Here is a 14,101-nt window from a genome sequence, read left to right on the forward strand (position 1 = left end):
TGTTTCTGTTAATACAGGTAACATCTCTGGTTCATTGTCCTCTCAAATCATATGGCAGAGGGGAAAAAAAGCTCTTTTCGCCATTAGGTACTTGTCCTTAGGCTCCTGTACCACTACCATGATGGTAACAGTGAGAAGAGGGCATAGAGTGGGGTGGTGAAGGGCATTGATGATAGAGGTGGCTTTTCTTGAAACACCACCTCTTGTAGATGTCCTTAATGAAGTGAAGACTAATGCCCATGACAGTACTGGCTGAGTTGACAATTCTGTAGCCTTCCTGTGCATTGGCATCTCCAAACAGTGATGCAACCAGTTGGAATGCTCTTCTCTACATCTGAAGAAATTTGCAAGAGTCTTTGGTGACATACCAAATCTTCTCAAACTCTTAATGAAATAGAGCTACAGTGAGCCTTCTTCATGATTATATCAACATGAAGGCTCTAGGATAGATTTTCAGAGATGTTGACAACCCAGGAATTTGTCTGGGTGATGGAAGTATTTCTATCCAGAAGTCGATCGCTATTTCTTCCTTAATGAGGTTTTCCCGACTACAAATGTCAAACTAATTAACCTATAACTACCTCCTTTTTAAAACAAATGGTGTACATTTTTTGTGTTCTAATCTGCCTGGCCCTGCTCAGTGTATATTCAACTTGATCCATCTCTAAATATTTTCTCTCATAAACTGCTAGATTTGCTGTAATACTTTAATAGTTTGCTCTTTTCAAAAGATCATTTATTTTCAAATATTAGCTCCACCCTTGCCTAATCTGTAAACCAATTTTTCGTAGTTGTTACAATATTGCATTAATTTATATTTGAGTTCCTGAACATTTGTTTAATTTTATTTAAATTTATAATACTATATTGTAACAGGCCCTTTTGGCCCACAAGCCCTCACTCCCCTCATACATCCATGTAACCTTTGGAACATGGGAGGAAACCAGAAGAATCTGACATGGTGGAGAACATACAATGACCTTGCGGACAGCAGTGGATTCGAGCCTGGGACTCTGGCGTTATATAGCTATGTGCTAACCATGTGTAGCCCTCTTTATCTTGTGATACAGGCATTTGTTATAAGTATCCCCATCTTTTCCATGTTCTTTATTGACATCCTTGTCATTGTGTTCACTGTTTTGGAGGTACTTGATTGTAAGGGCATCAAAGGTTATGGGGAGAATGCTGGGCAGTGGACCTGAATGGGAAAATGGATCAGTTCCTGATTGAATCAGCGGGGCAGACTCAATGGACTGAGTAACCTCTTTCTGCTCTTTTGTTTCATGGTCTTATCACTTTATAGAGACAATATAATGGCTTTAATTGTAATAATTTGATGGTTTTTTAAAAGGCATTTTATTACTTCTTTCCATTGTGATTTCAAAAATATTCATTATAATTTTGCACTTTTACTCTGTTCTTATCCTTCAGGTTGGTATTGTATCTGTAAAGATCCTCCCTACCCAATTTTAATGGTTGAAAACCTTTCCTCAGCATGCATTTGCCCTTCAGGATTCAATATCTTGCAGTGTGCAAACTACCTTAATGGTTCAGCTTTAGCTCCTTGCTGCCTCTCTACTGGTCCTATAAAATGGCTATTCTTGTATTAGACAGAAGTGCTGGAAAAACACAGCAGGTGTTGCAATATTGAAAGTAAAAGCCAGTTGACATTTTGGACCTGAGTCTTTCCTCTAGAGTGCTGAAAAACAGGTGGGTGGGGTTAGCAGGAGGATCACAGCCTAACTGGTAAGAGATAATAGGTGTATGCAGATGGGAGGGTAGAATAGAAAGAAGCTGAGAAGTGATGGATGACATGATAGAGGGCTAAGAAAACTGATAGGAGAAGGGAAAGAATGAGGTGGGTGCTGGAAGAAGAGAGGGATGAGGGAAAGGCAGACTGGAGGAGGAGGTTAACAGAAATTGGAGAAGTCTATGCTTGTACTGTCTGGTTAGATACTGCTGAGGTACACCTCACCTTTAGGCTGATTGCTCTTTATTTTCATGCATCTTGCAAAAGTAGAACTTTTATTTTATTGACTGTCCTGTTGTTACCTTCATCAATGTTAACAGGCCTTGAGAGAGTGCTTGTAAAGATGTGTGAACATGTCCGCTACAGAAAGCTTTTGACCATTCACAAGGATTTTGGCTCTATGTTGGGTATTTGGTGCAGAACTTCTATTTTATTTGTGCTAGATGAGGCCAAAAGTTGCCAAAGGCACCAAAACTGTAAAGGCTGTTAGAACTAAATGCATTTCTATCATCTTGGTTTGCAGAAATCTCAGAGTAATGGTCCAGAAAAAGAAAAAGAAGGTGTAATCCAGAACTTCAAAAGGACACTCTCAAAAAAAGAAAAGAAGGAGAAAAAGAGGCGTGAAAAGGAAGCACTAATGCAGGCTCCAGATGATGAGAGACCTATCCCCAGTGGTGATGGGTAAGCAGTAGCAAGCTATTATCACTTCACTATCTTCCTCTGCCTATATATATATATATATATATATATATATATAATTCCTCTAATATTATCATTCTTTTATTTTCCAAAGAAATATAGTCATCCTTCACATTTTGTGTTGACTGGCATTTTTTAAAAAAAAACGTCATTTTCTGAAAACTTGCACGTAATTTAAAGTTCAAATTGTTGAGCTTTGAATGATTGTTCCAAGATATGCATGGAAATAGAAAGCACAACAATGTGAAGAAAGCCACAGCCAAGAAAGACACAGCCACCACGATGAATGTCGTTAATGACTGTTTTATTCAAATTTAGCGCGTCCCTTTAAGGGCAGTGTGAGCTCAGTCACTGCGTGTGTGGTGACGTCATAATCACTGCCTCAGGCGCGCGCTGGGCAGGAGACTTGAGGCAGGGAGAAACCCTGACGGTGCCATCTTCCCATGGCTGCCCCATCACATGGCGTTACACGCGGGGTCAGTTTGACTTGAGAGAGTGCGCTGCCACGCAACCCCCCCAGAACCAGCTATGCGTCCCACTGCTTGGGCGGGCTTCCCCGACATTTGGGCCAGCTGTGATAGGTCCAAGTGCGCAGCCTTCAAACGGTCCACAGTGAAAAGTTCGTTTTACCCCTATGTCCAAAGAGAAAGTCCTGCCGGACCACTGGAGAACCTTGTATGAACCCTCGTACGGGCGTTGCAAAGGCCCGTGCCGAACAAACACTAATTCCATTGAGTCCAGCTCTTTGGGTCAATGTGTCAGCTGGGTGCCGTGATGCGGGAGGGGGGCTAATGAGGAGAGCTTCTTATGGAGATCCACCAACAGGTTCACATGCTCGAATGTGGCATTGGGCTCCGGACCAAAAAACTCCCCGGGCAGCGAGAGTGGCGCGTCGTATATCAGTTCCATAGAAGATGCCTGTAGGTCTTCCTTGGGTGCTGTTCTGATGCCGAGGAGGACCCAGGGCAGTTCGTCTGCCCAGCCTGGGCCGGTGAGGCGAGCCATGAGGGCGGATTTCAGATGACGATGAAATTTCTCCACCAAACCATTTGCTTGTGGGTGGTAGGCTGTGGTGTGGTGGAGTTTAACCCCCAGGAGGTTCGCCAGCTGAGCCCAGAGTGCAGAGGTGAACTAGGCGCCTCTGTCACTGGTGATGTGCGCCGGAACCTCAAACCTGGTGATCCAATGGCTGACTAAGTTCCTGGCGCATGTCTGTGAGGAAGCCTCTTTGATGGGAATCTTGTGGTTCGGTCGACCATTGTGAGAAGGTAGCGTGCTTCACTGGACACTGGCAGGGGCCTACGATGTCAATGTGGATGTGCTGAAATCTCCGCACCCACCAGGTCGAATTGCTGGATTGGTGCCTGCGTATGTCAGTGGACCTTGGAGACCTGGCACCTAGTGCAGTTCCTTGCCATTTCAGCCACCTTTTTGAGCCCATGCCACACAAATTGCCACCATTCCCACCGATGTCTTCACTGAGGGGTGGGCTAGGTCGTGGACTAAGTTGAAAACCCTCAACCTCCACTGCAGTGGGACTACCAGGTGCGGCGAGCCAGTGGAGACATCGCAGAGCAGAGTGTCCGGGCTGTTGGGCAACTGAATGTCCTGGAGATAGAGGCCAGAGATGAAGGTCCAGAGAGCCTGCTTCTGGGCCTGTGCCAATTGTGTGTAGTCAAGGCCGGGGCGAGAGCATTGATCGCTGGACGAGAGAGCACATCTGCCATGATGTTGTCTTTACCTGCCCTGTGCCACATGTCAGTGGTGAACTCCAACATGTAGGAGAGGTGGCATTGCTGACGAGCCGACCACGGATCTTCGGCCATCATGAGTGCCTGCGTGACAGGCTTGTCCGTGAACACCATGAAAGGCCTGCCCTCCTGAAGTATCAAAAGTGCTAGATGGCCAGGTACAGCACCAGGAGGCCCTGGTTGAAAGCGGTGTACTTGAGCTCCGGCAGGCGCAGCTGTTTGCTAAAGAAGGCTAGCGGGTGCCACTGTCCATTGAGTCACTGCTCAAGTACGCCCCCTACAGTCGTGGCTGCGGTGTCCACCGAGAGCGCCGTGTGTGCCTCCGGACGTGGGTGCACCAATAGAGTTGCGTTGGCGAGGGCCTCCTTTGTTGCGGAAAAAGCGGTTTCTGCCTCCTCCGACCAGGACAGGACTTTCTCCTTAGTGGTGATCACCGTAAACAGTGGTTGCATGGTGCAGGCATACCGAATGGAAAGTGTGAGCGTTGACCAGCCTCTTGCCCTTCATGTTGACCAACAGGCCATGTGCCCTCAGGAAGTTGGCCCCCAACAACACAGTACCCACTGAGGCTAACACGAACCTCCAGCAGAATTTCTCTTTCCCGATATGGATTTGCACCCTGCGGGTACCGAAGAGCTTGATGGCGGAACCGTTGGCTGCCCGCAGGGTGGGATCACAAGATCGGGTGCGTGTCTTGAGGGTAGTGGGGGGTCTCAGCTCCACCAGGAAATGCCATCCAGTGGACTTGTTGGTAACGCGAAGGAGGCTGTTCACGTGGCCAGCCTTCACAGCCATCAACGGCAACTGGCTGGGTCATTTCCCTGGTAGTTTCACGGTGGTCAGCATTTACGACCTTGCGCTCCCCAGCGCTGATTGTAAAAGCACCAGGTGGATGGTGCTCCTCCGGCTTGTGCTTGGGGGAATGTTGCGGCCGGCTGGCTCCTGGTTGCGTAACCTGACTGAGGGCTGCTTCATTCTCCCTCGTTGTGCGCCAGTGGGTGTCCACTCAGGCTGCATCTTGGCGTGGATCCGTGAAGTCATCTGCCAGGAGTAGTTGGATGTCCTCCGGCATCTACTTGAGGAAGATCTGACGGAATAGGAAACAAAGTTTGTGATCCTCCGCCAGCACCAGCATCTTGTCCATGAGGGCCGATGGCGTGCGGTCCCCAAGCCTGTCCAGGTGCAGGAGTCGGGAGGCACGCTGCTGAGGGGAGAGCCTGAAAGTGCCTAGGAGCCAGGGTCTTGAGGGCAGGATATTTGCCCTCAGCTGGTGGGTTGTGTATTAGATTGTCCACCCTGGCTGCTGTTTCTTCATCTAGCAAGCTCACGACATGGTAAGACATTATGGCGTCTGCTGAAATGTTCCTCAGTCGAAACTACACCACTGCCTGCCCGAACCACGTATACGGGTGATGGGCCCAGAAGGGGAGCAGTTCGATGGCAACGGCGTTGATCTCAGCTGGATCCTTGTTCTTGAGGCCAAAGAGGTGTCTGGGCTCATTAGGGTCACCGATGTGGTGGCTGTGTCTTTCTTGGCTGTGGCCGGCCCCACATTGGTGACCCCGACGTGATAGATGGATGTTGCAGATCCATGGATCTGCTGAAAGTAATGAATGACTAGACAATATGCTGGATTGTGTTCTCTATCTCAATTGAACCTACATGCATCTTTCCAAGAACTAAACCTTAATGTGATTTTCCACCACCAAAATATTTCACAAATTTAGAAGATGCTAAAAATTATCATTATTTCATGTTGGAAGAATTTTATGAAATTGTTTTCTGAAGCTTAGAGACCTTTAACTGTGCAATTTATTTGTAGGTTGTATTAATTAGATCCCATATGATGTTTTAAAATGGTAAATATCTTTTTACCAACAGTGAAAACTCAAGTTCACACATTGCAGCAGAAGTATACAAAGACATGCCAGAGACCAGTTTCACTCGTACAATATCTAACCCTGAGGTAGTTATGAAAAGAAGGCGACAGCAAAAGCTAGAACAAAGAATGCAAGAATTTCGTAGTGGTGATGGAAGGCCTGATTCAGGTATTGACATCTACTGCTTGTGTATCATATTGAATATTCTTGGGTCATACTTGGGTGTATAAGGCAAAAGAGATTTTGATGTCATATCAGTGTCAGATTTGTAGAGTTGTATAGCACTGAAATAGGCCCTTCAGCCTCACCTTAAATCAATAGCTTCTAGTTTTATATTCACCTATTGTTATCAATGCTCATGATTTTATAAACCTCTTAGGACTCTTACTTATACTCCTAAACTTAAGGAAGAAAAAGTCTAACCCTAATATCTTTTTTATATTTCAATGCTACCATCCTGGTAATGTTCTTCTAAATCTTTCTGCATCCTTTTCAGCTTAATGATTTCTTTCTGATAGCTGGGTGACCAAACCTGCACAATACTCCTAAGTACGGTCTCACTCATGTTGTAACATGTCCCTTCTCCTGCGCTCAAATGCCACCTTTATCATCCTGTCTACGTGCTTCTCTGAGTTCAAGCACTTAGATGGCAGGATTGTGGATCAGAATCAAGGAATAAAAGTATGTGATCTGGACAGTTTGAGGATTGGACCAACAAGGGCAAAAACTGAAGATTAAATGTCAGAGGAGTTGGAGTATAGGGATCTATAATAAATTCTGGAGAAAAATGTCATCGAGACTCTGGGATGCACTGTTTAAATGTGAAAAGATGTATTTGGTTGCCAGTTTTCTAATAATAGTGTGGGTCTAAGAAGTTTGAATGGGAGATAGCCAGATGAATGCCATACATATGTTTTTTTATCCCAAGAGGGCAGAATGTACATGAGATGGGATCAAATGTGGATTCTGTGAGAAGAAAAAATAACTTTGGGTTTAATACCTTGGCATCCATTGCTATTTCTGTCCTTCCTTTCCTTGCCGGGATCCATTTGTCACTTTCAGCTCTGGCCATGTCCCCACCTTTTAAACTGGCTATCTCCCTTTATACTCTTAGTTATGATGCAGGCTCTCAATCTGAAATATTGATTTCTTTCCCTCCACATACATTGGCGGACTTGCTGATGACTTTCAGCAGTTTTTTTTTGTCCAGATTCACCAAATGTTAACAGGAATGGAGGACTTTAAGTTATGGGGTGTAGCGGCGGCTACACTGCTCCTGCAATGACACACGCAACCAGACGGGTTGAGCTCAGTGAGCAGACTAGTTTATTGCAGACTGCTGGGCTGCACTTACACTCCCAGCCCAGACCTGGCTGAGAATCATGCTGGAGGGCGCTGACGTCATCCGGGCGTCCACAAGCGCGGGTTTCTGAGCCCCAAGCTGGAAGGAAGGGAAACCCCCGACGGCGCCATTTTGGCTGGCTGCCCCGCCGCATGGCTTACAAACGGGGCCGGTTCGCCTGCCTTGTGGTGAGCCGCCACACAGGCCCCCCCCCCCCCAAGAACTGGCACCAATGTCCTTTTTTGCTGGGCGTCCTTGCTTCTTGGACTGGGCAACGACCACTGGCTTGGTGGGATCGAGGTGTGCTGGCTTAAGCCTGTCCATGTAAACAGCTCATGCCTGCTGCCCAAGTCCAGCATGAACGTCGAGCCAGAACGCTATATAACCCTGTATGGCCCCTCGTACGGTCGCTGCAGAGGTGCCACGGTCAGGCCCTGCCAAACGAAATTGAACTCAGCAGAAAGCAGCTTGCCAGGAACGTTAGTTGGGTGGGTGCCATGCCTGGGTGGTGGTGGGGGTTCGAAGGAGTCCAAGTGTGCCCTGAGGTTTGGAAGTATTTAATGCGGTGACCACTGGGGATTGTGAGGAGCGTTGACGAACTGTAGTGCCAGCAGTGCACTGTTGACCAGCTCAGCTGATGACACCTGCAGATCTTCCTTGGGAGAGGAGCGGATGCCCAGGAGAACCCAAGACGGTTCATCCGTCCAGTCGGGACTGGTGAGGCAGGCCATGAGCGCCGACTTAAGGCGGCAGTGCAGGCGTTCGACCAGTCCATTGGCCTGCAGGTGGTAGGCCGTGGTGCGGTGTAGCTGTATCCCCAACCTGTTGGCGAGCTGTGCCTAGAGCGTAGATGTGAACTGGGCACCCCGATCGCTGGTGAGGTGAGCCAGGACGCCGAACCAGGCAACCCAACTGTGCAACAGGGCTCAGGAGCAGGAGTCAGTGGAGGCGTCTGACATCGGGATCGCTTCGGGCCAGCGAGTGGTGCGGTCCACCACCGTAAACAGGTAACGGTTGCCCCGGGAAATGGGTAAGGGCCTGACGATGTCCACGTGAATGTGGCTGAACCATTCCCGGACGTACTCGAACTCCTGTACGGGCGCCCTGGTGTGCCTGTGCACCTTGGACATCTGGCAATGGGTGCATGTTCTGGCCCAGCCCGCGATCTGCTTCTGCAGCCCATGCCATATAAACCATTGTGCCACCATCGGACCGAGGACCTGATGGATGGATGTGAAAGATCGTGGATGTGATGGAAGACCTGCCTGCGCCAATGCTGCAGAACCACTGGCCGCGGGGTGCCCAAGGAGATATTGCACAGGATGGTGCCTTCGCTGCTCGGAGACGGGAGGTCTTGGGACTGCAGGCCGGTGATGGCGGTCTTGAAGGGCCTCGTCTCCTCATCAGCTTCCTAGTCCTGGGCGAGCAGGTTGAAGTCGAGGCCGGGCATCTGCGCGCAGATGGCGGGTAGCGAGTGTGCATCGGCAACCATGTGCCGAATGTCAGTGGTAAACTCCGACATGAAGGAGAGGTGACGCTGCTGGCGGGCTGACCAGGGATCCTTTGCCATCGCTAGCGCCTGGGTGAGGGGTTTGTGGTTGGTGAAGATGGTAAAAGTCCTCCCCTCCAAAAAATAGCGGAAATGCCGCACCGCCAGGTACATGCCCAGTAACTCATGGTTGAAGGCACTATACTTGCGTTCTGGGGGGCTGAGTAGGCGGCTGAAGAATGCCAGCGACTTCCAATGCCCATTCACATGCTGCTCCAGGATGGCACCGACGTCTGTGGCAGAGGTATCGACAGAGAGTGCCATATGCAGGTCGGTGTGCGGGTGGGCGAGTATGGCGTCCTTCGCGAGGGCGTCCTTGGTATCCTCGAATGTGGTGCAGGCTTCTGGGTTCCAAGCGAACGTCTTGTGCTTGGCTGCGATGAGGGCGAACAGCAGCTGCATGATGCGCACAGCTCCTGGGATGAAGCGGTTGTAAAAGATGACCATACCCGTGAGCTCCTGCAGCCCCTTGAGTCCGTTCGGGCGTGGGAACTCCCTGATGGCGGCAACCTTCGCAGCGGTGGACGTGGCTCCTTCGGCCGTGATGGTATGGCCCAGGAACTGCATGGACTCTTTTCTGAACTGGCACTTGGCTGGGTTGATGGTAAGGCGGAAGTCAGCCGACCAGGAGAAAAGGGCACATAGGTGGGCCTTGTGTTGCATCCGGTCCTTGCTGGTTACAAGGATGTCGTCCAAATAAATAAAGATGAAATCCAAGTCCCTGCCCACTGAATCCATGAGACGCTGGAAGGTCTGAGCAGCGTTCTTGAACCCGAACAGCATGCGCAGGAATTCGAACAGGCCAAAGGGGGTCTTGGGAATATCCTCAGGGTCCACTGGGATCTGGTGATATCCATGCACCAGGTCAAACTTGGAGAAGACCCTCACACCATGCAGGTTGGCCGTAAAGTCCTGGATGTGAGGGATGGGGTAATGGTCAGGAACGGTTGCCTCATTGAGCCATCGATAGTCTCCGCAGGGACGCCAGCCGCCGGAGGGTTTCGGGACCAGGTGGAGCGGCGAGGCCCATGGGCTGTTGGAGTGCCGAATGATCCCCAGTTCCAACAGGTGCGAAAACTCCTCCTTCGCTACATGGAGCTTGTCGGGCGGGAGCCGGCATGCTTTGGCGTGAACCGGCGGGCCCTGGGTGGGGATGTGGTGGAACACCCCGTGGCGCAGCGAGGCAGTGGAGAACTGTAGCTTGAGGAATGTCGGAAACTCGTCCAGAATCTGCTGGAACTCGTTTCTGGGCGTGCTGATCGTGGCCATCTGTGGTTGCTTCAAGCAGGAGGCGTCGAGGCGAACGGCCTGGAAGGTATGGGCATACACCAGGTGCCTACCTCGAATGTCCACCAAAAGCCAGTGTGCGATGAGGAACTCTGCACCCAGGATGGCAGTTGGGAGGGACGAGACGGTGAACCTCCACATGAAATTATGTTGGCCAATCTGGAAGTGGACTGTCTTGTCTCCATACATCCAGATTGCCGTTGCGTTGGACGCAAGGAGGGGAGGTCCGCAAGGTCGGTTCCTGGATTCAATGGCCGTGGCCGGTATGACGCTGATCTGGTCTTCAGTGTCAATGAGGAACCGCCAGCTGCTGACTGAATCCCGCAGGTAGAGAAGTCTGTGTCCTTGGCCAGCTGCCGCAGCCATTAACGGCGGCCAGCCTGGTCGTTTCCCTGGAACGAGCAGGGCTGACGACACTTACGAGCCTTGGCTCCCCAGCGCTGGTGGTAGAAGCAGAGGCCTGAAGCGGATGCTGTGGCCTTGGTTATCCTCGGGGGGCCCCTCCAGGGGCCGGGTGCTCTACCGCAGCGCTAGGGGCGGGCTTGCCATGGTCGTGCCCGTGCTTCGTGGCCTGCTGGACCACTGAGCCTTCCGAGAATCGTGTGAGCCATAGCTCTTGGGCCTTCTGGGCGACCTTCCTTCGGTCAGTGAAGCTCTCCTGAACCAGCAGCGGGTGGATGTCCCCAGGCACATATTCGAGGAAGATGCGCTCGAAAAATGGGCAGTTGGTGCGCTCACCCATGAGCGCGAGCATCTCGTCTATCAATTCCATCGGGGACCTGTCCCCCAGGGCGCCAAGGTGCAGCACCTGAGTGTTTCGCTGGTGTCTGGATAGTCCAAGGGACCTGGTAAGCACTCGCTTGATGGTCTCGTACTTGTCCTCGGCGGTGGGTGCTGAACAAGATGTAGCACGTGTTTGGCAGTGGCCTGGTCCAGGTCAGCGACCACATGGTAGAATTTGGTCATGTCAGATGAAATCTGGCGGAGTTGAAACTGAGCCTCCGCATGGACGAACCAGGTCTCCGGCTCCTGAACCCAGAATTCAGGCAGTTTCATGGCTATAGCGCTGATCCCAGGCTCACTCAGGATGGGTTCAAAGATGTTTGAACTAGTCGGGGTCACCAATTGTAGCAGCGGCTACACTGCTCCTGCAAAAACATACTCAACCAGATGGGTTGAGCTCAGTGAGCAGACTAGTTTATTGCGGGCTGCTGGACTACACTTATATTCCCAGCCCGGACCTGGCTGAGAACAGCACTTGAGGGCGCTGACGTCGTCCGGGCTTCATGTGGTCCCCAAGCACAGGTTTCTGAGCCCCGAGCTGAAACTCCCGACGGCGCCATTTTGGTCGTCTGCCCCGCCGCGTGGCTTACAAGAGGCGCTGGTTCGCCTGCCTTGTGGTGATCCGCCACAGGGGATTAATTGGAAAGGCTGGGCTTGTTTCCTCTCTGGTGGAGGAGGCTGATGAATGACCAAATAAAGTAAAAAATTAAGAAGGCATGGATAGGGAGGATGGTTTTAAAAAAAAAAATTCTCGTGATAAATGTTCAAAAACAAGAGAGCATAGTTTTAAGATGAGATGTTAGGAGTTTAAAGGGGATTTTTGAGGTATGTCTTTGCACTATGGTTGATATCTGGGTCATGCTGCTCAAGGAGGTAGGTTCAGATGGTCTAGCAATTACTAGTTTGAGAGGCATTTTGATACTTGAATAAGCAAGTCAGAAGGATACAGTCCTAATTCAGATGAATGGTAATGGTGTAGATGGGCAATATGGTTGCCATGGGCATGCTGGACTGAAGGACCCATTTCTGTACTGCACAACTCCATGACCCTTTTTTTTAAACAAAAAAGGTCTTGTACAGTTCTAATTGCGCTCTTTCAAACATAAAGAATTTATTTCTGCATTTTTTTTTATTTAGGTGGTACCCTTCGAATTTATGCAGATAGTTTAAAACCAAATATTCCATACAAGACCATCTTGCTGTCAACAACTGATACATCAGACTTTGCTGTTGGTGAAGCCCTTGAGAAATATGGTCTGGAAAAGGAAAATCCAAAGGAGTATTGTATTGCACAGGTAAATGTATTTTATTTATATGGTGTACACCAATGAAGAATTCTAATGCATATTTTAGTTACTTCCTCTAAAAAATATTTAGTAACTAAAATCACAAAAGTTGGTACAAAGTTTCTTGTCAGTCATAGTTGATTCAGCGTCAAAGAATATTTCCGTTAAAATCCTTCAAGTGTAAGTTGCCATTGGTACAGTAAAATTCTTTTAAGAGTCTGAAATAACCCTAAATTCATTCCTTCCCTCAGCTAGATCTTTAAAGCTGTTCTTCAATTCTGATTTGAATGTTGGTTTTGAGAATGCACAAATTAATTGCATCCTTGGTTTTTCTATTGATCCTTAATGCTTGCAAATCTGTAATATACAGGTAGATCCCTACTTACAATGGGGCTCGGTTCTGCTACTTGCATCGTAAGGTGAAATTAGTGCAAGTCAGGATCTACTTGCTCAGTTAGGATTCTGAGCCGCTCCTAAAGGGAGGCTGACCTGATGTCCCTGTTCCTGCCAGGAGCCTCCCAGCAGCAGTGGGGACTTTGGCCTTCTGGCTGCAGCAGTTACTAGGAGCAACAGCATCACTTTGCAACCTACGTTGTGATTTGAAATACATGTGTAGTATTGTTCTTTCCCCTTCTTCAATCTCTCTCCCTCCCCAGTGATGCAATCTGCGTATGCATTCCAAGTCACTTTTTTTAAATTGTCCAACAAAGCACAAATGGGAAGCGATCTGCATGTGCTGATTGGACAGATGCATTTAACTTCAGAGAAGGAAAAGCAGCCATGTTGATAAAGGTAGACCCTGACATACCTTTATTCAAAATGGATTCTGATAATCGTAAACTTTGAAATATCTTAAGTTGGAACATCAAAGTCGGGGTCTATGTATGATCAAATCACAAATGGACTTGGAATCTCTAATGTTTCAAGAACACAAATTTACAATATGCAGGAAAGTAGGCTTTAAACATCAATGTCAGGTTTTTAAAAAAATATGTTATTTAAATATGAAATATAATAATCATATAGTCATCAATAAAATTATATGATGGTTTTATAAACCCCCCAAAAAATAATAGAAAAAAAATAGGAAATAAAAACCTCACCAATTTTTCCCCCAATCTTCCCCCCCCCCCCCCTGCCAAATAATGACCCAATAAGGATAGAAAAGGAAGGAATTAATATAAATTAGTGAACAAAGAAGCAAACCTGGTTGTCAAGGGATCACTGCCTTTCACTGGATTCTAACCTTTATTCAGTTTTAATTATTTATTCCAAGGAGTTAATGAGGTTATCAGTGTAAACCTGACCAGTATGTTTAACAACTTTTAGAGATGATTTAAAGCAAAAAGACAATAATTAATAAATAATTAAAGCGAAAGTCAATAATCAAACAATGCATATCAAATATCAGTCAAGTCTGTTTGGTGAAGTAACTTTTAACCCACTCTTGCATGTTATTTCCTATAGAAGAGAATCCATATTAAACTTGGAGAAAACAGCTTTTTTTCCTATTATTGCCAATGTTATTGGCTGCATTTACAGAAATACATATTTGTATTTTAATATTTTTATTAGTTTCATTGTATAAATTTTACATAGGTACAGGAAGAATAAAATAGAATATTAACAAATTTCTTTAAACTTGTCACTTTGCATATTACATTGTTTTTGTAAATCTTTATATTTCTAATGTGAAATTTTGATAATTTAAATGCACCAGGGTAACAACATCAGCATAGATATTTTTATTCAATCAGGAAGTATCTTGTTTATT

The 14,101-nt window shown here is 47.8% G+C and overlaps 1 protein-coding gene across 7 annotated transcripts in view; it reads left to right on the top strand.

The window, feature by feature from the left end:
* afdna (afadin, adherens junction formation factor a) overlaps positions 1 to 14,101 on the top strand; it is a 310,032-nt gene that overhangs the window by 77,133 nt on the left and 218,798 nt on the right. For all 7 annotated transcript variants that reach the window (XM_069932147.1, XM_069932152.1, XM_069932148.1 and 4 more), the window contains exons 4-6: positions 2,274 to 2,431; positions 6,082 to 6,248; positions 12,179 to 12,336. In XM_069932147.1, coding sequence (XP_069788248.1) covers positions 2,274 to 2,431; positions 6,082 to 6,248; positions 12,179 to 12,336 — 483 coding nt within the window. The remainder of the gene's footprint in view (positions 1 to 2,273; positions 2,432 to 6,081; positions 6,249 to 12,178; positions 12,337 to 14,101) is intronic.

The sequence above is a fragment of the Narcine bancroftii genome, chromosome 4 (genome assembly GCF_036971445.1).
Source record: "Narcine bancroftii isolate sNarBan1 chromosome 4, sNarBan1.hap1, whole genome shotgun sequence".
Classification (NCBI taxonomy): domain Eukaryota; kingdom Metazoa; phylum Chordata; class Chondrichthyes; order Torpediniformes; family Narcinidae; genus Narcine; species Narcine bancroftii.